The 27,801-nt window shown below is 41.9% G+C and overlaps 2 protein-coding genes across 6 annotated transcripts; both read left to right on the forward strand.

Moving 5' to 3' along the window:
- Window positions 1–4,772: 4,772 nt before the first annotated feature.
- LOC112229283 (coiled-coil domain-containing protein 106-like) lies at window positions 4,773–8,522 on the forward strand. Of its 4 annotated transcripts, none has more exons than XM_042310565.1 (7): window positions 4,773–4,855; window positions 5,330–5,393; window positions 5,554–5,652; window positions 6,091–6,282; window positions 6,650–6,811; window positions 6,970–7,167; window positions 7,328–8,522. In XM_042310565.1, exons 2-7 carry the CDS (start codon window positions 5,360–5,362, stop codon window positions 7,642–7,644), a joined length of 1,002 nt encoding a protein of 333 aa, XP_042166499.1. In that variant the 5' UTR covers window positions 4,773–4,855; window positions 5,330–5,359; the 3' UTR covers window positions 7,645–8,522. The 4 variants fall into 4 exon arrangements, with proteins under 4 accessions (XP_042166499.1, XP_024250884.1, XP_024250883.1 ...); XM_024395116.2 differs by lacking the exon at window positions 4,773–4,855 and adding an exon at window positions 4,906–5,045; XM_024395115.1 differs by lacking the exon at window positions 4,773–4,855 and adding an exon at window positions 5,052–5,157.
- A 162-nt stretch (window positions 8,523–8,684) lies between these two features.
- On the forward strand, window positions 8,685–26,210 carry LOC112229862 (splicing factor U2AF 65 kDa subunit). 2 transcript variants are annotated; one of them, XM_024395964.2, is made up of 12 exons: window positions 8,685–8,826; window positions 9,481–9,619; window positions 9,766–9,804; window positions 10,240–10,349; window positions 12,870–13,024; window positions 16,447–16,563; window positions 16,761–16,899; window positions 16,994–17,073; window positions 17,259–17,381; window positions 17,700–17,786; window positions 23,163–23,414; window positions 24,225–26,210. In XM_024395964.2, the coding sequence occupies exons 1-12, from the start codon at window positions 8,778–8,780 to the stop codon at window positions 24,357–24,359; spliced, it is 1,425 nt and encodes a 474-aa protein (XP_024251732.1). In that variant the 5' UTR covers window positions 8,685–8,777; the 3' UTR covers window positions 24,360–26,210. The 2 variants fall into 2 exon arrangements, with proteins under 2 accessions (XP_024251732.1, XP_042166064.1); XM_042310130.1 differs by lacking the exon at window positions 9,766–9,804.
- Window positions 26,211–27,801: the final 1,591 nt, after the last annotated feature.

Consider the following 27,801-nt stretch of genomic DNA (forward strand, 5'->3'; position numbering starts at 1 on the left):
ACAGCAATCGGGGGAGAAGGGCATTGGTCAGGGAGGTGACCAAGAACCCAATGGTCACTCTGACAGAGCTCCAGAGTTTCTCTGTGGAGATGGGAGAACCTTCCAGAAGGACAACTATCTCTGCAGCTCTCCACCAATCAGGCCTTTATTGTAGAGTGGCCAGACCGAAGCCACTCCTCAGTAAAAGGCACATGACAGACCACTTGGAGTTTGCCAAAAGGCACCTAAAGACTCTCAGACCATGAGAAACAAGATTCTTTGGTCTGATGAAACCAATATTGAACTATTTGGTTTGAATACCAAGCATCACATCTGGATGAAACCTGGCACCATCCTTACGGTGAAGCATAATGGTGGCAGCATCATGCTGTCGAGATGTTTTTCACCGGCAGGGACTTGAAGACTAGTCAGGATGGAGGGAAAGATGAACAGAGCAAAGTACAGAGAGATCCTTGATGAAAACCTGCTCCAGAGTGCTCAGGATCTCAGACTGGGGTGAAGGTTGATCTTCCAACAGGACAACGAACCTAAGCACACAGCCAAGACAACACAGGAGTGGCTTCGGGACAAGTCTCTGAATGTCCTTGAGTGGCCCAGCCAGAGGCCGGACTTGAACCCGATCAAACATTTCTGGAGAAACCTGAAAATGGCTGTGCAGTAACGCTCCCCATTCAACCTGACAGAGCTTGAGAGGATCTGCAAAGGTGCTTCAACAAATTAAAGGGTCTGAATACTTATGTTAATGTGATATGGGGTATTGTGTGTAGATTGATGAGGGGAAAAAATATTTAATACATTTTAGAATAAGGCTGTAATGTAACAAAATGTGGAAAAAGTCAAGGGGTCTGAATACTTTCTGAATGCGCTGTATGTGTGAAGCCCCACTATATCACTTCTAGAATTGTCCTAAGGGGGAAAATGAAGTTGTTTGAATTTAATTTAAATGATGCCAGATACTGAAATACCTTTAACATTGATTCAATTTTCTCAACCACATCAAGAGAGACCTCTGGAAAGACTGGCACCAAGACATATGTGTTTACATCAATCCCCCAATTAACCTGTGAATAAAATCAAACTACTTAAAAGTTCAGATGGCCAGAACACCTACTGACAGAGGCATAGCTCCAGATCCCCTTAAAACAGGATGGCATAGTGCCACTCTTCAGCTATAGTCTAGTCCTCACATTCCACTTTCTCCACACACACCTTATCCATTGTGATCTCCCTGGCCTGACACACATTCACCACCACTTGTTTTGTCCATCCATTCCTATTTTAAAGAGTGTGTGTGTGTGTGTGTGTCACGGGCTGGAACTATACTTCTGTTTAAGTGTTTCAACAGCACCCTCAACTCTCTGAGCCAGTAAAGCTGCTGCCCCAAGACCAAATACAATCTAACCTTCACTCTAAATTGAGGTTTAGGCCTAGTGGGTGGTGGGCCGACCGTGCTAACGAAGGGATCTTTTGATTGACGAAGAGACAGAGGGAGGAGAGGTTAAAGTGATAGTTTATGCCAGGACGGAGCGGTGCCAAAGCGATCTAATGACCATGCCATCCATCTGTCTGTATGTCAGATACATGCCATGATAAATATAGTGAAGAGTATGAAAAGAGCTGGCAATTAGATCACAACAATGGAACATGGAACAAACAAGCCTGGGCAGGACAGGCTATATAGGCAGGTTAACTCTGCTCCCGGTGGTCCACAGACTGCAGGCTTTTGTTCCAGCTCTTAAGTACAGGATTAGACTAATCATGATCTTCATTTTAGGCCATGATTAAATTGAAGACCATCATTAATTAATGAAATCAGGTGTTGATTCTGAGCTAGAACAAAACTCTGCGCACACTGCGGCTGGCCCTCCTGGACCAGAGTTGCCCTCTTATAGACCACACGTTTAAAAAAAAATCTAAATTTGACAGGACAAATCTATTTTCTCTTCTTCCAGGAGAGCCCATGCCTTCTATTAAGCCTGTTGTTTTTAGTATGATTGTACTAAGTACTTCTTGCCAGGTTTACAGAATATGAGTTGATTGACGGTATCCTCTGAATAAGATAGCATTAAACTTAATTTGAGCCCTCTCAATATAAAGCTAATGATGTTTTGTTTAAGTAGTTAAAAAAGCTCCCATTTGCTCTTATTTGCATATTGAATTGTGATCATACACATCACCTACAAAATAGAGTACAATTATGAATATCTATCTACACAAAGTAGTAGGCACAATAGTCACCGTACATACTTGCATTGGTGTATCTCTGCGATGGAATATGCATTGTGTGTATGTATGTAAGTTCTTAAGTGTGTTTAAATGTATGCTGTGTGATTTGGTTGAATAAGAGTGTCAGTCCAAACAGGTCTACTGGTATATAATGTACATACTCTCCTTGTGGGGACCTGAGAATAAATCTGTTTGTCTCCATCTACAGTTCACTGTAGAAACTGTCCCAAAATAAGAGCAAAACAAGCTGGAATGGTCAGAGAGAAAATACTGAAAATACTGCAACTGCTGGAAGTGTCTACTTGAAATGTAAAGCGCAATGGATCACAGTTTGTGACAAGCAATCAATATTTCAATAACATCTAAATTATTTACATTACTAGTACACCTAGAAACATTTCCAAAATTGAAAGAGCCCAAAGAGGCTGTTCACACAAGGAAACATACATTTGCAAAATAATTCTATGAAAAAGATTGACTATTAGACCACACAAGAGATTTCAAATCACATCCACTAATAGCATCCATGTAACAGATGAGCAATTGCATTATTCAATAAATGTTTCAACATGACTAGTTTGTAATATTTTACCTTTATTTAACTAGGCAAGTCAGTTAAGAACAAATTCTTATTTTCAATGACAGCCTAGGAACAGTTGGTTAATTGCCTTGTTCAGGGGCAGAACAACAGATTTTTAGCTCAGGGATTTGATCTTGCAACCTTTCAGTTACAAGTCCAATGCTCTAACCACTAGGCTACCTCTGCCAACCCTACACAGGGGACATTACATGTTAGGTGAGTGCAGTCAACCCTTTGGCATAAAACACGGCTATTATTACCCATCAAACACTAATACTGCTGGACTCAAGTCTCAGAAGAAAATGTAAAATACTGCACTAGAACTACTGAAATGGTTCAACATTTTTTAATTTTTTACCTTTATTTTATTAGGCAAGTCAGTTAAGAACAAACTCTTATTTTCTAGGAACAGTGGGTTAACTGCCTGTTCAGGGGCAGAAAGACAGATTTGTACCTTGTCAGCTCAGGGATTTGAACTTGCAACCTTTCGGTTACTAGTTCAACGCTCTAACCACTAGGCTACCCTGCCGCCCCGGGGGTACATTGGGGGTAATTGATCCGTGTCTGGCATCCACCCACCAACGTGAAGATGGAAAGCCTATTGAAAGAAGTGGCAGGCAGAGCGAGAGGTTACAGATCAATTGCATGTCATTATTTTACATGTTGCAGAGTAGATGCATCACAATTAGTATGTCTTGGCATGTATTTATTTTATTTAACCTTTATTTTAACAGGGAATCATGCTGTCTCTTTGACAGATGAGTCCTATACTGTATTTATAATTTAGAATATGTTTGGGCGTATAATCCATTATTTAAGTCCCGATGAGTAACTTACCTGTTTTTATGGACAGCCACAGCCCTAAGGTTCCCTGGGGTGATGGATATGCATCTTGCGGCTGAGGGTGCGGGCCAGTCGGTCCACAGTGGTGCCAATGTGGCCCAGCTCTTTGCTGGAGGCAAGGCCGTCAATGTTGCCGCTGTACCCCAGCACCCAGAGACATGAGCATGAACAGTACCCCTGTGTACACCAGGAGATCCTCAAAGTCTCTGCCTTTTGATATCCAGAGGGACAAAGACTCCCACCAGCAAGGCGGCGCCACCCAGCAAGTCCATCAGCACAAGTCCATTTACAGTGGGACAGACCATCACAGAGCCCCATGGTCACACCTGAATGAGTGAGGGAATCAGAAATCTGACAAAAACATTTAAATAAATACTAGGGAATATGAAAAGCTAAATATAATTTATCATCTACATGAGTGGGAAATAAAAGTGATTGGTATTAAGTAACAAAAATGTAAACACAATGTTTGTATGGTATAAACAGGAATCCACAGGGCAAAAACAAGTTTAATCAACGTTGTTTCCACTTCATTTCAACCCAAAAAGTATATGTAATGACGTTGAATCAACGTGTAAAACTGTTGAGAATTGCAAAATGTAATCAAAGTAAGAGAATCTCGTATTTTTTTCACCCAACTTTTAAAATAAATCCAACGACAGGGTGAAATTGTTGGTTGAATTCACGTTGAATTCTTGTTAGTTGACAGCTCAACCAAATGTAGATCAAAACTGTGCCCTGTGGGAAGGTACTATTTTATAATCTCAGCATATCCAAACTAATGACATTTTCACTCCAAAGCAACAAGGAAAATAGTAAGGCTAGGCAGAATATATTGTTAAACATGCTTTTGAAAGTCGGTAGACTGACGTTTAGTTGCGCTTTGTCATGTTTTACACGTTTATTTTTAATTTGCCCAGGTGACACTGAATGTCGACTCCGACAACTTTTAATGTCATTATTTATTAGAAAAAAATAATTGTCTACCTGGCCAAGTTTTGTATTCTTCCGGAGTTGTCGAATTCGAACCCATCTTTAATATTTGTGTGTGTTTTCTCAAAAACTAATTCATCCCCTCCCACAAACTGAGCTCCTCCCACATACAGTATGCAAAAAAATGTATGAAATTATTATCATGGTAGGCTATAAGATGCAAATGCAGTAGTTGATGCAGGTTATTTGAAGACACGATGAAGTAGCTATTAGGTTTGTTTCACTATAATTATTATACATTCTCATTAGCCATCGAAGAGGAAGTCCGAAGCGTTACACCCCCTGCGCAGTAATTACGCACGTGGCTCGATTAGAAAAGCTGTCTAATTCACCCCATTTCACCTGATGGGAAGCGGATGGTTATTAACTTGCTTATTAACTTGCGGCTCGTTTGAAGAACGGGGTAACAACTAATACAAACCATTCGCTGACATTTCATGCTAAAACATCAGTTGTTTTTACCTGTATTCGTATTGCATTCTACATTGATTAGCTACATTTCAATTTCGGAGCAGGTGAACTTACTAGATACCACTTATATGGCGAAATCGCATTGGGGGTATCTTAATTGTTTTACAGCTGGTGACATCACGGTCTCGACGGACTAATAACTGTTTTAACACTTCTTGACGTATGATCCACGACGGTGCTTATTATAATGTTACAATGTTGCCATATGTATTACAGATTTGCAGAACAGCCCTCAATCCACGAAGGATGACTGATCGGACCAGCACGAGGAATGCAACAGGTACTTTCATTTGTCTTCGTCCTCCGAATAGGCTGTATTGTTATTTTACAAAATGACTTCAATTAGCTTACTCAATGCACTTCCATTTAAACAGTATATTTATCAAATTACATGTTTTATTTGTCACTCATGTGTCACTACCATTGACTGGTCCCTAAAGGTCTATATAATGTTGTGGATGAATATGAAGTCTCCTTCCCCTTTGAGGAGAACCAGGGCCGGGCTGCCTATCTGAACCAGAGTGAGCAGATTTTGGAAGGTACATTTGGGCATAATACCAGTCAGACAGATATATATCTTTTTGGAGGGGGTGTTGGGTAACAACTAGGCTTCTGTATTAACCATTTTACCTGTCTCATACAGAATATTAGTAAGTTAAGCATCCCCTTATAAATGTGTTCTCCAATCATGACCATGTCAGATAAGTTGGTTCAGGGCTACTCAAACCCGAGCAAAGTGATCTACAGTTTATTGATTGTCACTAATTGGATAGAAATTCCATTCACCTGGAGGGTGGAGGTGATTAAACTACCATCCCTCATGAATAGTGCCCTGCATAATCACCTCTTGATACCTTAATCAACTAAATTAATCATGTAATTATGGTGTCATAAGTCAGGTGGTCAATAACTTCTCAGGGCCTACCCATGTATGACCAATGCCTCAAACAGTCAAATAATGAACTGCCCCCTTCCAGAGTCGGCTTCTGAAATGCCTCCGCACTACAGCCCGTTCATGCTGATCACCAACCTGCGCACCCACCTTTGTGTGTCCCTGGAGAAGAATTCGTGGCTGCAGAAGCGCATCGAGGACCTGGAGGAGGAACGCAACTTCCTGCGCTGCCAGCTGGAACGCTTCGTCTCCTCCATGAGGACGCCGGAGAGCAACCGTAAAGACTGGGGGGGGGTTGGTGGTGGGGAGCACTTTTCTACTGACTTCCCACTGGGCACAGATGTCAATCCAGCATCTATTCCAGGTTGGTTCAATGGAATTTCATTGAACAACGTGGAAACAACATTGATTCAACCAGTGTGTGCCCAGTGGGTCAGTACTTGACTGTACGTTCAATTGAAGCACTGTTTCTTATCTGGTCACACTTTCTATTTAGTGCACTGTTTGGAAGCATAATACAAGTGAATACACAACTATATAAGCTGATACATGGAGAGAGGTGAAATTGAGGTAGAGGGGGGAAAAAATAATTTAAAAAATTGGAACTCGTTTAAAAATCGATTATCCTCTCCCCTCTTTATTAGATGTTTATCCCGAATCCCAACACACTAGTCTGAACTACACTACTCTGAAACCTCCACCAGAGAGAGCTCCAAGCCCTCCTCCTTCACCCATGACCACCAGGTCTGGAATGCTACGGAAACACGTCCAGAGCCAACCTCACACATGTAGCAGCAGAGTTCCTGGTGAGAGGGAAGCAGAATAGATTTTTGGGTGGGATGGCTTTTTAGGAGTGGGAGAGTCATACAGCTTAAGCTAGGCTTTAGTGTCAACCGTCATCTAGTGTCTTGAAGTGTACGAGGATACATTTTGTCACTGCCCACCCCCCCCCCTCCTCCCCCAGTAAAACAGGAGGTGCGTGTGATCGAAGAAGATAAGTACTTTGAGGAAGACGGTTATATGGAGGAAGAGGAAGTGGAAGAGGATGACGATTCATCGGACGACAAGATGTCCAAGAAAAAGGGATCCAGGAATGGTGGGGAGCCGAGAATGAAAATGAGACGGGTTTTCCGGATTACTCGGGGCAAGGAAAGACAAAGAGGTAATCAAGTCAGTTTATTTCTATGTTATTTCCTATGCCCGGTGCATTCGTCTGCTGCGTATTAATATTCAATTGCATGTTGGAAAAATTGTTTCTTTGTTATCACACTTTTGGGGGAAATTCCTATCAACTGCTAACTAAAATGTCTCCTCTCCTTCAGTGAAAGATCCTGACGGTGTGCTCCACCGGTACCAGAAGATCCTCCTCACCTACCAGCGCCTGAGGAGCATGTCCAAGGCCTTCCAGGTCCACCGGGTGGACCGCAACACTATGGCCTCCACATCCCCCATCGCCGAGCTGCTGCTGGTAGCCCCAGAGAAGGTGGCCGAGGTGGGCGAGTTTGAGTCTTCCAAGGAGAAGCTCCTGGACTACGCCCGTCGCTGCTACAAGGCCCTGGACGAGCCCATGCACGCCAAAGTGGCAGCCATGAAGAAGAACCACCTGCTTCTGCCCATCTCCTACAGGTTCAGAAACTAATGGAGGGTCCTTTCCTCCTATAAGTTTAGACATGGAGGGAAGGTAGACTGAAAAGTTATTGACCTTCATGGGGAGTCACACATTTTTTTTGTATATTTTTTTTTTTACCTCTTCTCTTGAAGTATCTTATTCATTGTGTTTGAAACATTTTCTGAAGGGCTAATTGCAGGATTACTGCATTGGGGGCACCAAGGGTCGTTTTTTTGTTGTTGAGTGAGAGATATGTTTACACTTTTTTTGTTGTTGAAGGAAAGACATGGATTTTGTGTAAACTGTTGTAGTCTGTCACTGTATTAACTAAAAGCCACACACTGGATCATTTTGTGACGTAGCCTATTACAGCAGTTACACAGAAATAATGTTGGCTCAATCCTGCTGTTCATGTTAATTGGATTACGTTTTTATAGTCTTTGATTCATGGCTCTTTCATTGTCAGGTGGCACAGCAGAATGATGATCTGTTTCTGCATGATTCATGAAGCACTGACATACTGTAGACACTGTATTCCTTCCTTTGAGAGCCCTGCTAGTTTTTGTAGATGACTGCCATTCAGGGAAATATGTTCTACAAGTTTGCGGAGTCCAAATTAATGGAAAATGTGAAGAATTTGAGCATACATCAAATGCTGTTTTGATGGTAAAGACCGTTAATGGACAGGCACACTGTTCTGAGCCGTGGGTTTAAAGAAACTCCACCTGTACATGTTTATTTGTTTTCATTGTTGAACCATTTGTTAATACCTGATCCACAGCTACAATATTATTTTGTTAATTTATGTATTTGACATTTTCTTTCCACATTTCGATAGTATATTGAGGTCAGTGAAAGCGGTGTAACCCATCTGCTGTACAATAATAAAAAAAACATTGTTTGCGCAAAATGCAGTTATGCGTTTTAGTAGTTGGTATCTGTCTTCCTAGATATTACATTTCAGAAATATGTCTGTCTTTCTATCTGGGCTCTGAAAAATGTTCCAGAATTCCTCTGTTCAGCACACACACTACATCAGTATTATTCCATGCCGACAGGGGGCGTCCTAATTTCCTGTGTCCAGTCTTGATTCAAACAAGCTGTGTTTATTTGTAGCCTTGGTAGCAAAACTAACAAGAGAAGTCATCCAATCTAGGTCTAAAATGTCGGATTTTGATGAATTCGAGAGATTGTTGACTGAAAATAAGAAAGGTGAGTGTTGACCATTCATCCTATAGTAATGGTTAATTGTACCAGCTAGGTTTTAGAGATTATTATAAGGAGCTAGCATACCAGCAGCTCGCTGTCACTACATTGCTGTCAGCTAGCTGCTTGCACTAGGCCTATGATTTGTTTACCAAAACAATATTAATTTATGACACATACAGACTCACATGCTGGCACGTCTGCTCGCAATGTATGACAAAAGGCACTGATTGACCCGCTAGCCATCACAGAATAGCTAGTCACATCTGCCTGATTAGTGTTTTATTTTTTCGGGAGCAAATTAAAAATAATTGGGACCTGTCCATGACTTTAGCTCTTAACTACACCACGCTCACCATCGGTTAGCGTATATAAAGGGTACTATACCAGGACACATTTATGCAATGTAGAATCAGGGAATAGTGTTACAGATATGCCCGCAGATGTGCTAACTCTGCATGTTGATAGCGTGAATGGCAATTGCCTTTTAACTCTAACGTTAGCTATAACAGGAGTAGCAGCATACACTTGTGCTTATGACTTTTTTTTAAGCAGTATGCTTAAGGATTTGGCTCTCCTCCTGCAACTAAGGGATCCTGTGACTTTGTCACTGTGACTCTCCCCTGCTCGCCTCCCCTTCCTCCCTCTTTCCCCCTTCAGAGCGGGACAAGGAGAATCGGCATGGGTGGCGTACCCCGTCCCGCAGTCTCAGCCGAGAGAGGAAGAAGAGGTGCCGGGAAAGGAGGAAGAGCAGGGAAAGCCGTGGCAACAGCAAGGAGCGTCGTCGACACAGGCGCAGGTGGATACTGTACAAGTATTTGAAATTAGTTGCACTTCCATTTTGTGTGAATAGCTTTCTGTGGATCATTGACTGGTTTCAACTATTTCTTTCCCCACCTTTATGCAATAATAAACGGAATACCCCTGTTTTAACTGTTATTTCAGCATACAGACTCAAAAACAATCCCAAGAGACTGTTGTGAGGTACAGTATTACAGCAGACCGTGACGTGCATGACACTCAAAGTTGAACTGCTAATTATGAGTCAGCTGTCCATCTGTTAAGTAATGTACTTGGTGGTTGTCGAGTGTTCTAATGTCAGAATGGTTCTTAATACGAACAAGGTCAAGGTAAGGGGAGACGACTTGGATCTATAATGGTCAGAGGCTTACTTTGAAATCAGGGCTTATATTATGGTAAATGTCTGATGTTTAAGCCATATACAAATGGGAGCATGTAGATGCCAGGTAGATAGAGTTCTAAGAGCAATGTATTATAACTATCAATCCAAAATGTATTTTTTTGTGATATCCCATTGATTCCCATACTTTTGTGCTATCCATTAACCTCCGTCCACACGGTCTCTGCATTGCAAGGCTATGTCCATCTCTCCTGTCCCCTCCTGTCTCTCTCCTGCAGTCGCTCTCCAGCTCTGCACAGAGAGAAGAAGAAGAAAGTGAGGAAGTACTGGGATGTCCCGGCACCAGGCTTCGAGCATATCACACCCCTGCAGTACAAGGCTATGCAGGGTCAGTTTGTCAGTACTTGTCAGCACTCACTATAATAGTGTCACATCATGGTCTGTATTATTTTTGCTCAAAAGCAAAGGCTGTTAATGTGATTTTGTATGAAAGTATTCAACTCAGTCCCTCTCACTTAATACATACACAGTTGAAGTCGGAAGTTTACATACACCTTAGCCAAATACATTTAAACTCAGTTTTTCACAATTCCTGACATTTAATCCTAGTAAAAATTCCCTCCCTGTCTTAGGTCAGTTAGGATCACCACTTTATTTTAAGAATGTGAAATGTCCGAATAATAGTAGAGTGATTTATTTCAGCTTTAATTTATTTCATCACATTCCCAGTGGCTCAGAAGTTTAGATACACTCAATTAGTATGTGGTAGCATTGCCTTTAAATTGTTTAACTTGGGTCAAACGTTTCGTTTGTTGAGCGGCCTTTCAGGTTATGTCGATATACGACTCGTTTTACTGTGGATGTAGATACGTTTGTATCTGTTTCCTCCAGCATCTTCACAAGGTCCTTTGCTGTTGTTCTGGGATTGATTTGCACTTTTTGCACCAAAGTACATTCATCTCTACGAGACAGAAGGCGTCTCCTTCCTGAGCGTTATGACGGCTGCGTAGTCCCATGGTGTTTATACTTGCCTACTCGTTTGTACAAATGTAAGTGAGTCCTTCAGACATTTGTAAATTGCTCCCAAGGATGAACCAGATTTGTGGAGGTCTACAATTTTTCTTTGAGTTTGAAGGTATGCCTTGAAATACATCCACAGGTACACCTCCAATTGACTCAAATTATGTCAATTTGCTTATCAGAAGCTTCTAAAGCTATGACATAATTTTCTGGAATTTTCCAAGCTGTTTAAAGGCACAGTCAACTTAGTGTATGTAAACTTCTGACCCACTGGAATTATGATACAGTGAATTATAAGTGAAATAATCTGTCTGTAAACAATTGTTGGAAAAATTACTTGTGTCAAGCACACAGTAGATGTCCTAACCGACTTGCCAAAACTGTAGTTTGTTAATAACAAGGATTTTGTGGAGTGGTAGAAAACAAGTTTTAATGACTCCAAACTAAGTGTATGTAAACTTCCAACTTCAACTGTACATAAATACAGTGCATTCGGAAATTATTCAGATCCCGTTGCCCTTTTCCACATTTTGTTATGTTACAGCCATATCCTAAAAATTATTACATTTAAGTTAATAAAATCCTTATCAATCTACACAAAATAATACCCCATAATGACAAAGCGAAAACAGGTTTTTAGACATTTGCAAGTTTATTAAAAATAAAAAACAGGATTACCTTATTTACATAAGTATTCAGATCCTTTTCTATGAGACTCGAAATTGAGCTCAGGTGCATCCTGTTTCCAATGATCATCCTCAAGATGTTTCTACAACTTGATTGTAGTCCACCTGTGGTAAATTCAATTAATTGGACATGATTTGGAAAGGCACACTATGTAAGGTCCCGCAGTTGACAGTGCATGTCAGAGCAAAAACCAAACCATGAGGTCGAAGGAATTGTCCGTTGAGGTCCGAGACAGGATTGTTGCGAGGCACAGATCTGGGGAAGGGTACCAAAATATTTCTACAGCATTGAAGGATCCCAAGAACACAGTGGCCTCCATCATTCTTAAATGGAAGAAGTTTGGAACCACCTCAGACTGGGGCGAAGTTTCACCTTCCAACAGGAAAATGGACCCTAAGCACACAGCCAAGACAATGCCGAAGTGGCTTTGTGACATGTCTCTCAACCTGAGCTTGAGAAGATCTGCAGAGAAGAATGGGAGAAACTCCCCAAATACAGGTGTTTCAAGCTTGTAGCGTCATACCCAAGAAGACTCGAGGCTGTAATCGTTGCCAAAGGTGCTTCAACAATATACTGAGTAAAGGGTCTGAATACTTATGTAAATGTTATTTTTTTAAATATATTTGCCAACATTTCAAAAAATCTGTTTTTACTTTGTCATTATGGGGTAATGTGTGTAGATTGATGAGGAAAAAAAATAAGGTTGTAACGTTACAAATTGTGGAAAAAGTGAAGGGGTCTGAGTACTTTACGAATGCACTGTATATAGTCATACATACACTGAGTGTACAAAACATTAAAAACACCTTCTTAATATTGCCCCCCAAAAATGTCCTTTGGGTGGTGGACCATTCTTGATATACACGGGAAACTGTTGAGTGAAAAACCCGCCAGCGTTGCAGTTCTCGACACAAACCGGTGCCCCTGGAACGTATTGCCATGCCCCGTTCAAAGGCACTTAAATCTTGTGTCTTACCCACTTCACCCTCTAAATGGCACAAGTTTCAAGGCTTAAACTTTTCTTTAATCTGTCACCTCCCCTTCATCTACTCTTTGATGTGAATTTAACAAGTGACTTCAATAAGGGATCATAGCTTTCACCTGGAATCCCTTGGTCAGCCTATGTCATGGAAAGAGCAGGTGTTGAGTATTTCTTCTCCGTTAGACTCATATCTAACTTGAGTCAATGTTCCTCTCTCAGCTGCTGGCCAGATCCCAGCCACGGCCCTGCTGCCCACCATGATAACTCCAGAGGGGCTGCCCCCCGCCCCCACCTCTGTACCCGTGGTGGGCAGCCAAATGACCAGGCAGGCCAGGAGGCTCTACGTAGGCAACATACCGTTTGGCATCACAGAGGTAGGTAATGGGGAAACTGCTACCCTTTCCACACTACCTTAGCAGAGCCAAGCTGAGCGGTACTGTGCTGGCTTGGTTAAGCATTCAACATAGTTGCAGTACGGTTCGGGTTGGCATGATGGTGTGAAAAGGGTAAATAATTCACATGAAGCAGACTGACGTTTTTTTCCCACCAATCTTTACTAATGACTTGCCACTGGCTCTGAGTGAAGCCTGTGTCTCTGTATATGCTGATTACTACACATCAGCAACTGAAGTCAATGCAACACTTGACAAAGAGCTGCAGTGTGCCCTAAAGACCACAACCAGATGTATCAATTTCAGATCCAGTTACTGATTGGATGCACTGCATATATTATTCACCAAATCTAATGTACAGTTGAAGTCGGAAGTTTACATACACCTTTGCCAAATAAATTTAAACACAGTTTTTCACAATTCCTGGCATTTAATCCTAGTAAAAATTCCCTGTCTTAGGTCAGTTAGGATCACCACTTTATTTTAGGAATGTGAAATGTCAGGATAATAGTAGAGAGTGATTTATTTCAGCTTTTATTTATTTTGTCACATTCCCAGTGGGTCAGAAGTTTACATACACTCAATTAGTATTTGGTAGCATTGCCTTTAAATTGTTTAACATGGGTCAAACGTTTCGGGTAGCCTTCCACAAGCTTCCCACAATAAGTTGGGTAAATTTTGGCCCATTCCTCCTGACAGAGCTGGTGTAACTGAGTCAGGTTTGTAGGCCTCCTTGCTTGCACACGCTTTTGCAGTTCTGCCCACAGATTTTCTATACGATTGAGGTCAGGGCTTTGTGATGGCCACTCCAATACCTTGACTTTGTTGTCCTTGAGCCATTTTGCCACAACTTTGGAAGTATGCTTGGGGTCATTGTCCATTTGGAAGACCCCTTTGCGACCAAGCTTTAACTTCCTGATTGATGTCTTGAGATGTTGCTTCAATATAGACATAATTTTCCTCATGATGCCATCAATTTTGTGAAGTGCACCAGTCCCTCCTGCAGCAATGCACCCCCACAACATGATGCTGCCACCCCCGAGCTTCACGGTTGGGATGGTGTTCGTCGGATTGCAAGCCTCTCTCTTTTTCCTCCAAACATAACAATGGGCATCATGGCCAAACAGTTCTATTTTGTTTCATCAGAACAGAGGACATTTCTCCAAAAAGTACGATCTTTGTTCCCATGTGCAGTTGCAAACCGTAGTTTGGATTTATTAGGGCGGTTTTGGAGCAGTGGCTTCTTCCTTGCTGAGCGGCCTTTCAAGTTATGTCGATATAGGACTCGTTTTTACTGTGGATATAGATACTTTTGTACCTGTTTCCTACAGCATCTTCACAAGGTTGTTTGGGATTGATTTGCACTTTTCGCACCAAAGTTCGTTCATCTCTAGGAGACAGAACGCGTCTCCCTCCTGAGCGGTATGACGGCTGCGGGGTCCCATGGTGTTTATACTTGCGTACTATTGTTTGTACAAATGAACGTGGTACCTTCAGGCGTTTGGAAATTGTTCCCAATGATTAACCAGACTTGTGGAGGTCTACAATTTTTTTCTGGGGTCTTGGCTGATTTCTTTTGATTTTCCCATGATGTCAAGCAAAGAGGCACTGAGTTTGAAGGTAGGCCTTGAAATACATCCACAGGTACACCTTCAATTGACTCCAATTATGTCAATTCGCCTATCAGAAGCTTCTAAAGCCATTACATAATTTTCTGGTATTTTCCAAGCTGTTTAAAGGCACACTCAATTTAGTGCATGTAAACTTCTAACCCACTGGAATTGTGATACAGTGAAATAATCTGTCTGTAAACAATTGTTGATTTAAGTACTCGTGTCATGCACAAAGTAGATGATCTAACCGAATTGCCAAAACTATAGTTTGTTAACAAGAAATGTTAAGAGTGGTTGAAAAACAAGTTTTAATGACTCCAACGTAAGTGTATGTAAACTGTAGCCTAACAAAAATATAAAAGCAACATGTAAAGTCTTGGTCCCATGTTTCATTAGCGGAAATAAAATATACCTAACATTTTCCATATGCACAAAAAACGAATTTCTCTAAAATGTTGTGCACAAATGTGTTTACATCCCTGTTAGTCAGCATTCTCCTTTGTCACAATAATCCATCCACCTGACAGGTGTGGCATATCAAGAAGCTGATTAAACAGCATGATAATTACATAGGTGCACCTAAAAGGCCACTCTAAAATGTGCAGTTTTGTCATACAACACAATGCCACAGATGTCTCAAGCTTTGAGGGAGTGTGCAATTGGCATGCTGATTGCAGGAATGTCCACCAGAGCTGTTGCCAGAGAATTGAAGGTTAATTTCTCTATCATAAGCCGCCTCCAACATTGTTTTTAGAGAATTTGGCAGTACCGCCAACCGGCATCACAACCGCAAACCACGGGTAACCACGCCAGCCCAAGACCTTCACATCCGGCTTCTTTACCTGCGCGATTGTCTGAGACCAGCCACACGGAAAGCTGATGAAACTGTGGGTTTGCACAACTGAAGAATTTCTGCACTTTAAGAAACAGTCCAGAGGAAGCTCATCTTAGTACTCGTCGTCCTCACCAGGGTCTTGACCTGACTGCAGTTTGTAACCGACTTCAGTGGGCAAATGCTCACCTTTGATGGCCACTGGCACGATGGAGAGGTTTGCACTTCACAGCTGAATCCCAGTTTCAACTGTACCAGGCAGGTGTCGTGTGGGCCAGCGGTTTGCTGATGTCAACGTTGTGAACAGAGTGCCCTATGGTGGCGGTGGGGTTATGGTATGGGCAGGCATAAGCTATGGAAATTAAACACAATTCTAACTTATGGATGGCAATTTGAATGCACAGAGAAACCGTTACGAGATCCTGAGGCCCATTGTTGTGCCATACTTCCGGCGCCATCACCTCATGTTTCAGCTTGATCATGCACAGCCCGATGTCGCAAGGATATGTACACAATTGCTGGAAGCTGAAAATGTCCCAGTTCTTCCATGTCCTGCATACTCACCAGACATGTCACCGATTGAGCATACTTGGGATGACTTTTGTTTTTAAAGGTATCTGTGACATACCGATGCATGTCTGTATTCCTAGTCATGTGAAATCCATAGATTATAGCCTAATCAATTTATTTCAATTAGCTGATGTCCTTATATGAACTGTAACTCTGTAAAATCTTTGAAATTGTTGCATGTTGCGTTTGTTCATTGTAGCTGATCGGACATAAGGCCTAAAATACAGTTAAAGACTAACGCCTCAACCCTATGCGATATGGTTAAAAATAACTCTGTGCATTTCATCATCACTACTGTGTCATAGAAGGCTCTCGACCAGGCTGGTTCTATGTACTTCTGCCTTCCCAATTGCAAAACGTATAAGTGATCATCCATGTTGTGTCAATAGGAAGCAATGATGGATTTCTTCAATGCCCAGATGTGCCTTGGCGGACTCACCCAGGCCCCTGGCAACCCTGTTCTAGCTGTACAGATAAACCAGGACAAGAACTTTGCCTTCCTCGAGGTGTGTGCTCAACTAAAATATATTTAGTATAAAAATGATGGCATAAAATACATGTCGATCATGGATGGCAGTTGTTAGCTAGCTTGCATTGCCCGCTAACAGTTGCCGTGCTGAGTGCTGAAGTATCGTTGAGTTTTGCATGCTTCTACAATAGCACGTCATAATGTTGACCTTCTCTCTACCTGTTCCTCTTCCAGTTCCGCTCGGTGGACGAGACGACCCAGGCCATGGCCTTTGACGGCATCATCTTCCAGGGTCAGAGCCTGAAGATCAGACGGCCTCACGACTACCAGCCCCTGCCCGGCATGAGTGAGAGCCCCAGTGTCTATGTACCAGGTGGGTCTTTCGAAAGATTGTTGACACAGTTGAATCCTCTGATTTCAATTTTAAAAAATGTCTTAACCCTATATCTCACTGTTGCTTGGATTAGGAGTGGTTTCGACCGTGGTGCCAGACTCAGCCCACAAACTCTTCATCGGTGGCTTGCCAAATTACCTTAATGATGATCAGGTCAGTCCTTTCTAACTTATTGAAGTCCTTCTTTCTAAGTCTCTAGCATGATCAATACATTTCATAGTACTGTTTAGTTTTGTCAATCATCAAGGTTGAGAATTCATTTGTTTTAGTTCAGACTATTATTACTGATAGAGCAATCCATCCCCTCATATTATTTTGTTCGTGTTCCCCCACCCCAGGTAAAAGAGCTATTGACCTCATTTGGCCCTCTGAAGGCCTTCAACCTGGTCAAAGACAGCGCCACGGCCCTCTCCAAGGGCTACGCCTTCTGTGAATATGTGGACGTCAATTTGAACGACCAGGTCAGTGTCAGATATTGCACCTGTATTGCTGTGTGCAATATGTTTCTTGTTATAGATATGAGGTTAACATAAGGTCACAAACTCTTGGGCTGCATGTCAATAGTACAAAGTGGCTACCCTGTCTGTCTCTCTTTAATCCACACTGATCTGATATACCTGGCCAGGTGAAAGCCAATCTCATAGTAGTCGTCTTCCATATTGCTGTCACCCATCCAGCCTTAGCAGATCAGCGCTGTTGTAGGAAAGGAGATGTGGATAGGAAATTAATTTTGACTATTGTGATGCATCCCTCTGTTCTAATTATGTTTGCCGTCTCAGGCAATTGCAGGGTTGAATGGGATGCAGCTGGGGGACAAGAAGCTCCTGGTCCAGAGAGCCAGTGTTGGGGCCAAGAACGCAGCTCTGGTGAGTAGCAGAGATGATAGACTACAAGTAGAGGCACACTTTACAACTGGGTGCTGTTCAAAAGGAGCAAACGGTAGAAAACATTTCGAAATGGAAGACAGAATGAGGAAAACAATGTGTGAGTAAGTAAGGCACAAAACGTGGGAGAACATGCCAAGAGTGTGCAAAGCTGTCATCAAGGCAAATGGGGGCTACTTTGGTTACTACATGATTCCATATGTGTTATTTCATAGTTTTGATGTCTTCACTATTATTCTACAATGTAACAAATTAAGAAAAACCCTTGAATGAGTAGGTGTGTCCAAACTTTTGACTGGTACTGTAAATATACACACACACATACAGTGCATTTGGAAAGTATTCAGACCCTTTAACTTTTTCCAAATTCTGTTACAGCCTTATTCTAAAAAATAATTAAATACATGTTTTTCCATCATCAATCTACACATGATACCCCATAATGACAAAAAAAAACGGATATCTTATTATATAAGTATTCAGACCCTTTGCTATGATATTTGAAATTGAGTTCAGGTGCGTCCTGTTTCCATTGATCATCCTTGAGATGTTTCTAAAACTTGGAGTCCACCTGTGGTAAATTCAATTGGTTGGACATGATTTGGAAAGGCACACAAGCCATGAGGTCGAAGGAATTTTCCGTACAGCTCCGAGACAGGATTGTGTCGAGGCACAGATCTGGGGAAATGTAGCAAAAAATGTCTGCAGCATTGAAGATCGCCAAGAACACAGTTGCTTCCATCATTCTTAAATGGAAGAAGTTTGGAACCACCAAGACTCTTCCTGGAACAGTCCGCCCGGCCAAACTGAGCAATCAGGGGAGAAGGGCGTTGGTCAGGGAGGTGACCAAGAACCCGATGGTCACTGACAAAGCTCCAGAGTTCCTCTGTGGAGATGGAAGAACCTTCCAGAAGGACAATCATCTCTGCAGCACTCCACCAATCAGGCCTTTATAATAGTGGCCAGACGGAAGCCACTTCTCAATAAAAGGCACATTACAGCCCGCTTGGAGTTTTTCAAAGGGCATCTAAAGGACTCTTAGACCATGAGAAACAAGATTCTCTGGTATGATGAAACCAAGATTGAACTCTTTAGCCTGAATTCGAAGCGTCACATCTGGAGGAAACCTGGTACCATCCCTACGGTGAGGCATGGTGGTGGCAGCATCATGTTGTGGGATGTTTTTCAGAGGCAGGGACTGGGAGACTAGTCAGGATCGAGGGAAAGATGAACGGAACAAAGTACATAGAGGTCCTTGATGAAAACCTGCTCCAGGGTGCTCAGGACCTCAGACTGGGCGAAGGTTCACCTTCCAACAGGACAACGGCCCTAAGTACACAGCCAAGATAATGCAGGCGTGGTTTAGGGACAAGTCTCAATGTCCTTGAGTGGCCCGGACTTGAACCCGATCGAACATCTCTGAAGAGACCTGATGGCATGGCAAGATGGCACCAACAGACATGGCAGCTCTGCTTGTAGCTCCTAAACACCTTTGCAGTATTTCATTTTTTTTATGTATTATTTATTACATTATTAGCCCAGAAATGGTTTTGTGTTATTACATACAGCCGGAAATAACTTTTTGATATCATAGCGGCGGTAACTCTCCAGCATTATGGTCAGAAATACAACTTTCCTGAATTGGATCCTTTGTTCGTACCCCCCAGGGCATTTGAACTTATCCCAGAGGCTGCTTCAAGTCGCCGCCAGCGAAGAAGAGGTATTCAGAGTGGATTTCTAGTCCGACTCAGGAGGCGGGTACACCATCCACTGCTTCTGAGTATATTACTCGCTAATGTTCAGTGTAGGCCCTCAATGAACGACACTGAACTTCATGCAAACTGGAAACCACATATCCTGAGGCCGCATTTATTGTAGCTGGGGATTTTAACAAAGCAAATTTGAGGAAAACACTACCGAAGTTCTATCAACACATTGACTGTAGTACTAGTTTAGGGAAAACACTAGATCACTGCTACTCGCATTTTCGAGATGCCTACAAGGCCCTCCCCCCGCCCTCCCTTCGGCAAATCAGATCAGGACTCGATTTTGCTCCTCCCTTCCTATAGGCAGAAACTCAAACAGGAAGTACCCATGCGGAGGTCTATTCAATGCTGGTCTGACCAATCGGAATCCATGCTTCAAGATTGTTTTAATCACATGGACTGGCATATGTTTCGGGTAGCCTCTGAGAATTTCATAATGGACTTTTATTTTGACAGGTTTGCGTTCCAAATGCTGTAGTTTCCTGAGGATCTTTTAGATGATTTGCATTACCAAAGCTTCTCCACGTCTGAGATTGTTTGTTGTTTTCCGAAACAGGTTGAACGATTATGTAAGAGAATGGCTTTGACTCTGTCCATATACTGTCAACAGGTTAGCAGGTGAGAATTTTTGCACTCCGTCACTTTAAATAGCCATTACTAGTTGGGTACCACCCAGTTACTCAACCCTGCACGTTAGAGCCTGCTGCGCTATAGACATGGAATCACTGGCCACTTTAAATAATGGAATACTAGTCACTTTAATAATGTTTATATACAGCTTTACTCATCTCATATGTATATACGGTATTCTATTCTACTGTATTTAGTCAATTCCACTCCGACATTTCTCGTCCTAATATTTATATTATTATATTTCTTAATTCCATTATTTTACTTTTGAAATGCTTGTGTTCCTAGTGCAGTAGTATCTATTCCATTATTTTACTTTTAGATTTGTGTATTGTGAATTGTTAGATACTACTGGACTAGGAACACAAGCATTTCACCCCCAATAACATCTGCTAAATATGTATAATTGATTTGAATTTGATTTGCAGCGACACTCCCCATCCAACCTGACAGAGCTTGAAAGTATCTGCATAGAAGAGTGGGAGAAATCTCCCCAAATACAGGTGTGCCAAGCTTGTAGCGTCATACCCAAATGTGCTTCAACAAAGTACTGAGTGAAGGATCTGAATAGTTATGTAAATGTATTTTGTAAACATTTCTAAAAACCTGTTTTTGCTTTGTCAATATGGGGTATTGTGTGTAGATTGAGGGATTCTTAAAAAAAAAATTTTTTAGAATACAGCTGTAACATAACAACATTTGGAAAAAGTCAAGGGGTCTGAATACTTTCCGAATGCACTGTATGTGTGTGTGTGTGTGTGTGTGTGTGTGTGTGTGTACACTACTGTTCAAAAGTTTGGGGTCATTTAGAATCTCCTAGTTTTTGAAAGAACAGCAAAAAAGAGTCCATTAAAATAACATAAAATTGATCAGAAATACAGTGAATACATTGTTAATGCTATAAATGACTATTGTAGCTGGATTTTTTAATATTTTTAAATGGAATATCTACATAGGCGTACAGAGGCCCATTATCAGCAACCATCACTCCTGGGTTCCAATGGCACGTTGTGTTAGCTAATCTACGTTTATCATTTTAAGTCTAATTGATCATTATAAAACCCTTTTGCAATTATGTTAGCACAGCTGAAAACAGCTGTTCTGATTAAAAGAAGCAATAAAACTGTCCTTCTTTAGACTAGTTGAGTATCTGGAGCATCAGCATTTGTGGGTTAGACTCGATTACAGGTTCAAAATGGCTAGAAACAAAGAACTTTCTTCTGAAACTGGCTCTAATTAGAATAGAAAGAGGAGTGGGAGGCCCCAGTGCACAACTGAGCAAGAGGACAAGAACATTAGTGTGTCTAGTTTGAGAAACAGACGCCTCGCCTCACAAGTCCTCAACTGGCAGCTTCATTAAATAGTACCCACAAAACACCAGTCTCAACGTCAACAGTGAAGAGGCAATGGGATGCTGGCCTTCTAGGCAGAGTTGCAAAGAAAAAGCCATATCTCAGACTGGCCAATATAAAGAAAAGATTAAGATGGGCAACAGAACACAGACACTGGACAGAGGAAGATTGGAAAAAAGTGTTATGGACGACAAATCTAAGTTTGAGATGTTCAGATCACAAAGAAGAACATTCGTGAGACACAAAAAATGAAAAGATGCTGGAGGAGTGATGACGCCATCTGTCAAGCATGGTGGAGGCAATGTGATGGTCTGGAGGTGCTTTGGTGGTCGTAAGGCGGGAGATTTGTACAGGGTAAAAGGGATCTTGTAGAAGGAAGGCTATCACTCCATTTTGCAACGCCATGCCATACCATGTGGACAGCGCATAACTGCAGCAAATTTCCTCCTACAACATGACAATGACCCAAAGCACAGCTCCAAACTATGCAATAACTATTTAGGGAAGAAGCAGTCAGCTGGTATTCTGTCTATAATGGAGTGGCCAGCACAGTCACCAGATCTCAACCCTATTGAGCTGTTGTGGGAGCAGCTTGACCGTATGGTACGTAAGAAGTGCCCAGCAAGTCAATCCAACTTGTGGGAGGCGCTTCAGGAAGCATGGGGTGAAATCTCTTCAGATTACCTCAATAAATGGACAACTAGAATGCCAAAGGTCTGCAAGGCTGTAGTTGCTGCAAATGGAGGATTATTTGATTATTTAGACTATTTGATTATTTGACACAATTATTATTTCAATTAAAAATCATTATTTATAACCTTGCCAATGTCTTGACTATATTTCCTATTAATTTAGCAATTTATTTCATGTATTTTTGTCATGGAAATCTAGGACATTTCTAAGTGACCCCAAACTTTTGAACGGTAGTGTACATACATCTCTGTATATACAGAGACCACTGCAAAATTATCAGTTTCTCTGGTTTTACTATTTTGTGTATGTATTTGGGTAAAATGATTTTTTTTTGTTTTATTCTATAAACTACTGACATTTCTCCCAAGTTCCAAATAAAAATATTGTCATTTAGAGCATTTATTTGCAGAAAATGACAACTGGTCAAAAGAACAAAAGTGTTGTCAGACCTCAAATAATGCAAAGAAAATAAGTCCATATTCATTTTTTAACAACACAATACTAATGTTTTATCTTAAGAATAGTTCAGAAATCAATATTTGGTGGAATAACCCTGATTTTCATTCACAGCTTTCATGCGTCTTGGCACGCTCTCCACCAGTCTTTCACATTGATGTTGGGTGACTTTATGCCACTCCTGGCGCAAAAGTTCAAGCAGCTCGACTTTGTTTGAATGGCTTGTGACCATCGCGAATGACTGACCTGGAACATCAAGCTTGGTTTCATAACTTAATCAGGACAATCCAGAGCTGACTACGGATTGACTAAGCATATACACAACTGCAAAGAGGACACATTATTATTTAAAAATTCTTATGTGTTTTACACCCTAAACATTCTAAAAGGTTTTCTACAAGTGCTCATGTTCTTTCAACCTTCCCAATCACCAACACCTCTCCACACCCTTCCCCCATCAGACGGGTATGAACCAGACCCCGGTGACCCTCCAGGTGCCAGGCCTAATGCCCACCTCCATGGCTTCGCTGGGTGGCCTACCCACTGAGGTCCTCTGCCTGATGAACATGGTGGCTGTGGAGGAGCTGCTGGATGACGAGGAGTACGAGGAGATCGTGGAGGACGTCCGGGATGAGTGCGGCAAGTACGGCCAGGTGAAGAGCATTGAAATCCCCCGGCCTGTGGATGGCCTGGAGGTCCCAGGCACTGGGAAGGTGAGATGAGCAAGGGGAGGGGTAAAGGAGTACCTGGGTATTAAGATGGGAGGGGATGATGGCTCATGATGCATGGGGGTGTTTGTTGCAGTCATTTGAGGAGAGTTTGTGTGGTCTGCGTTCTGAAGTTGTACATTTTTTAAGTGAATCTGTTCAGTTCAGGTTAAATGATTGAATTCCCTGGCCTACCGAGTGGCGCAGTGGTCTAAGGCACTGCATCGCAGTGTTGCGGTGTCATTACAGCCTTGGGTTCGATCCCAGGCTGTGTCATTACCGGCCTTGACCCGGAGTCCCATAGGGCAGCGCACAATTGGCCCAGCATCGTCTGGGTTAGGGGAGGGTTTGGCCGGGGGGTCTTTACTTGGCTGCTCATGCTCTAGCGACTCCTCGTGGCGGGCGCGGGCGCCTGCAGGCTGACTTCGGTCGTCAGTTAAACGGTGTTTCCTCTGACACATTCATTAAGCGAGCGGGTGTTAAGAAGCGCTGTTCGGCGGGTCATGTTTCGGAGGACCCGACCTTAGCCTCTCCCGAGCCCATTGGGGAGTTGCAGCGATGAGACAAGATTGTAATCACGAAATTGGGGAGAAAAAGGGTGTAAAAAATGTACATTTGCCTTTCGCCTCCCATCAAACAAGCATTTCATAACATATCACTTTTGCCTAGGCTTAAGATAATAGTTTCCAATGCATTTATCATAGTTGATGCATTTATCATAGTTGATTGCTGTAGAATTACATTTAACATGGTTGTCTGGTTCTATACAGAATGGCTATTCACCTACTCTCCTATCCTTTTCTTTCCCTCTCTCAGATCTTTGTGGAGTTCATGACGCTGTTTGACTCCCAGAAGGCCATGCAGGCGCTGACAGGCAGGAAGTTTGCCAACAGGGTGGTGGTGACCAAGTACTGTGACCCAGACGCTTACCACCGCCGAGACTTCTGGTAGACCTGAGAACCAGAGAGAGGGAGAGAAGCAGAGTTTTATGTAATGATATGAATATTTATGAGCATCACAACACTCCCAACTTGCATTTTTTTTAAAGAGGAGACAAAGTTTGAATTTAGCTACTAGAGGCAGACTGGAAGACTTGTTACAAAGATTATTCCTATATTGTATTATAAGAATGGGAGGTACATTTTGTACAGCAAACTGGGTCTGGCCAGTGGATAATATGTATTTATATGGAGTATTTATTTATTAATTTATCACTTTGATATAATGAGTATAAGAGGCCTATTGAAGTTCATTTAAGGCCACTTATCAGCAGAATTGGTCAAATTCTGACTTTTCTCCTATGAATCAAGTTCAATCATGATTTTAACCATTTTGTTTGATCCATACTCGAGCCAGGATTTTTTTTATGTTCTAGGCCCCCCCCACCCATTTTCAGAACATCAACACCACATATTGTGAATTAAGTCTGAGGAGACCTTCAAGTATTGTGTCTTTGTGTACATTTAACTTAGCATCACCGCCCTCTTTTGATAACAAAATGTCTGAAAATGATGAAATGTGACTTTCTCAGTGGGCAACCTCCATTCCACAGAAAACAATGAGACTTCCAAAATGGCAACTGCATTGATATGGAGACCTTACAGGCCAGTATATTAACAGGAAGTACCTGCTGAACCAGGCCAGATCCAGAGCCTGTAATAGAAGCCTCTCGATCACGCTGATGCTATGACACAGCGGTGATGATGAAATGTCGTTTTATTAACCTTATCTCATAGGGTTGTATGTGTTAAGTCTTTAACTGTATTTTAGGCCTTACTGTATGTCCAATCAGCTACATTAGATTGGATGCACTGCATATATTATTCACCCAATCAGAGGTACTGTAACTGGATAGATTTGGGTCGTGTTCATTAGGGCATACCATAGCAAAATGTTTTGCGACTGAAAAAATAAATATGTATTTCTTATTGTACAAGTTCAGGTAGTTCAGATCCCTCCCCGTTTCAGTCCGTTTTCTTCAGTTTGGTGCCTAATGAACACGACCCTGAACTCTCCCCCTCCACAGCTTCCTCTCTCGCTCTCTCTCTCTCGCTCTCTCGCTCTCTCTCCTCAGACAAACTGCTGTACAGCCAAGAGAGAGTTATCACTGCCCTGCCTCAACCCTTGGTTGGTCTTGTAAAACAACATTGACACAATGTTATTTATTTCACTGTAAATTCATATCTGCTGTTTTTTTTGTAGTACGTTTTGCCTCAAAGTGATATCTTTAGGACCAAAAAAAGATGTGGATAATGCACGTGTGAGGCTTTCTGGAGGATGACATGAATTCAGGTTCGTGACAGGCAATAAAATAGAAAAGTCAAGATAATTTGCAGGCGTGGGTGGGCTCTATTAAAACGATGTGAAGAGTTCAATTACATGGCCCTTTCTTCCACTTATACTCCTCCTTCTTATTCAATTGTTTTCGATTTTCTCTTTACAACAAAGATAACACTTGGAAGAACGTGTCTGCTATTATTTGCCTTTCTATTCCCATCCCCAAGACTTTCCGTTGCTTCGAATTTCATAATGCTCTTTTATTTTGACAGGTTTGCGTTCCAAATGCTGTAGTTTCCTGAGGATCTTTTAGATGATTTGCATTACCAAAGCTTCTCCACGTCTGAGATTGTTTGTTGTTTTCCGAAACAGGTTGAACGATTATGTAAGAGAATGGCTTTGACTCTGTCCATATACTGTCAACAGGTTAGCAGGTGAGAATTTTTGCACTCCGTCACTTCCCTCTACATTGTAAGGTTGTTTACAGAAGGTCTTGACTGATCTCATTAAAACATATTTAATGTACTCTGATGTCTGTCTGATCTGTTTATTGTCTACAGGGTATTGAATCAGAATTTGAGTGTGCTTGTGGCTCGTCCTTGGTATTTTATGGAGCCAACTATCTGAGATCTGCTCCAAGGCGGAATATTTTTGATGGTGGATGGAAAAGGGATCAAAAGGTGTAATGGAACATTTCTATTACGTGTTCCCAAATGGGTTGAATCGGTCAGTCTTTAATTTCACAGTGCCTCGCAGTAGGGTTGGGGAAAAAACACAATGCCAGGCCAAAGTTCTATTCAGTGAGTTTTGATAACTACACTGAACAAAAAATATAAACTCAACATGTAAAGGGTTGGTCCCATGTTTCATGAGTTGAAATAAAAGACCCCAGAAATGTTTACTATGCACAAAAAGGGGCACCTTGTGCTGGGGACAATAAAAGGTCACTCTAAAATGTGCAGTTTTGTCACGCAACACAATGCCATAGCTGTCTCAAGTTTTGAGGGTGCGATCAATTGACATGCTGACTGCAGGAATGTCCACAGAGCTGCTGCCAGAGAATTGAATGATTTTCTCAACCATAAGCCGCCTCAAGTCATTTTAGAGAATTTGGCAGTATGTCCAACCGGCCTCACAACCGCAGACCACGTGTATGTCGTTATGTGGGCGAGCGGTTTGCTGATGTCAACATTGTGAACAGAGTGCCCCATGGTGGCGCTATGGGCATGTATAAGCTACAGACAACAAACACAATTGCATTTTATCGATGGCAATTTGAATGCACAGAGATACCGTGACAAGATCCTGAGGCCCATTGTCGTGCCAGTTATTCCCCGCCATCACCTCAGGTTTCAGCATGAAAGTGCACGCCCCCATGTCGCAAGGCTCTGTACACAATCCCTGTAAGCTGAAAATGTCCCAATTCTTCCATGGCCTGCATACTCACCAGACATGTCACCCATTGAGCATGTTTAAGATGATATGGATCGACATGTTTGACAGCTTATTCCAGTTCCTGCCAATATCCAGCAAGTTCGCACATCCGTTGAAGAGTGGGACACAATTCCACAGGCCACAATCAACAGTCTGATCAACTTTATGCGAAGGAGATGTCACGCTGAATGAGGCAAATGGTAGATACTGACTGGTTTTCTGATCCACGCCCCAAGCTTTTTTTGAAGGTATCTGTGACCAACAGATGCATATCCTTATTCTCAGTGATGTGAAATCTATAGATTAGGGCCTAATGAATTTATTTCAATTGACTGATTTCCTTAAATTAACTAACTCAGTAAAATCTTTGAAATTGTTGCATTTATATTTTTGTTCAGTGTTTATATATTGTAAATAAGAATTTGTACTTGACTTGCCGAGTTAAATAAAGGTTAAAAAAAATGTAATTTTACTTTAGATTGATGGCAACATCTTATTTCAGTCAAATGTATTTGTCACATGCGCCGAATACAACAGGTGAGGACCTTACAGTGAAATGCTTACTTACAAGCCCTTAACCAATAATGCAGTTTTAACAATGTAGGCCATTTGATTAATGAAAGACAGCATTTCATATTGCACTGCAATTAATAATATACATGGCAGTCTACACTTGGACTAT

Source organism: Oncorhynchus tshawytscha, linkage group LG31 (genome assembly GCF_018296145.1).
Source record: "Oncorhynchus tshawytscha isolate Ot180627B linkage group LG31, Otsh_v2.0, whole genome shotgun sequence".
NCBI lineage: Eukaryota > Metazoa > Chordata > Actinopteri > Salmoniformes > Salmonidae > Oncorhynchus > Oncorhynchus tshawytscha.

Bases quoted from the DNA above. Each gene is read 5' to 3' on its own strand.
- LOC112229283 (XM_024395115.1), top strand. From the start codon at position 5,080: ATGCTAAAACATCAGTTGTTTTTACCTGTATTCGTATTGCATTCTACA. The intron at 5,158-5,329 runs GTGAACTTACTA...TATGTATTACAG, and splicing joins ACATTTCAATTTCGGAGCAG to ATTTGCAGAACAGCCCTCAA. The intron at 6,283-6,649 runs GTAAAGACTGGG...CCTCTTTATTAG, and splicing joins GAGGACGCCGGAGAGCAACC to ATGTTTATCCCGAATCCCAA.
- LOC112229862 (XM_024395964.2), top strand. From the start codon at position 8,778: ATGTCGGATTTTGATGAATTCGAGAGATTGTTGACTGAAAATAAGAAA. The intron at 8,827-9,480 runs GTGAGTGTTGAC...TTCCCCCTTCAG, and splicing joins GTTGACTGAAAATAAGAAAG to AGCGGGACAAGGAGAATCGG. The intron at 17,074-17,258 runs GTCAGTCCTTTC...CCCCCACCCCAG, and splicing joins ATTACCTTAATGATGATCAG to GTAAAAGAGCTATTGACCTC.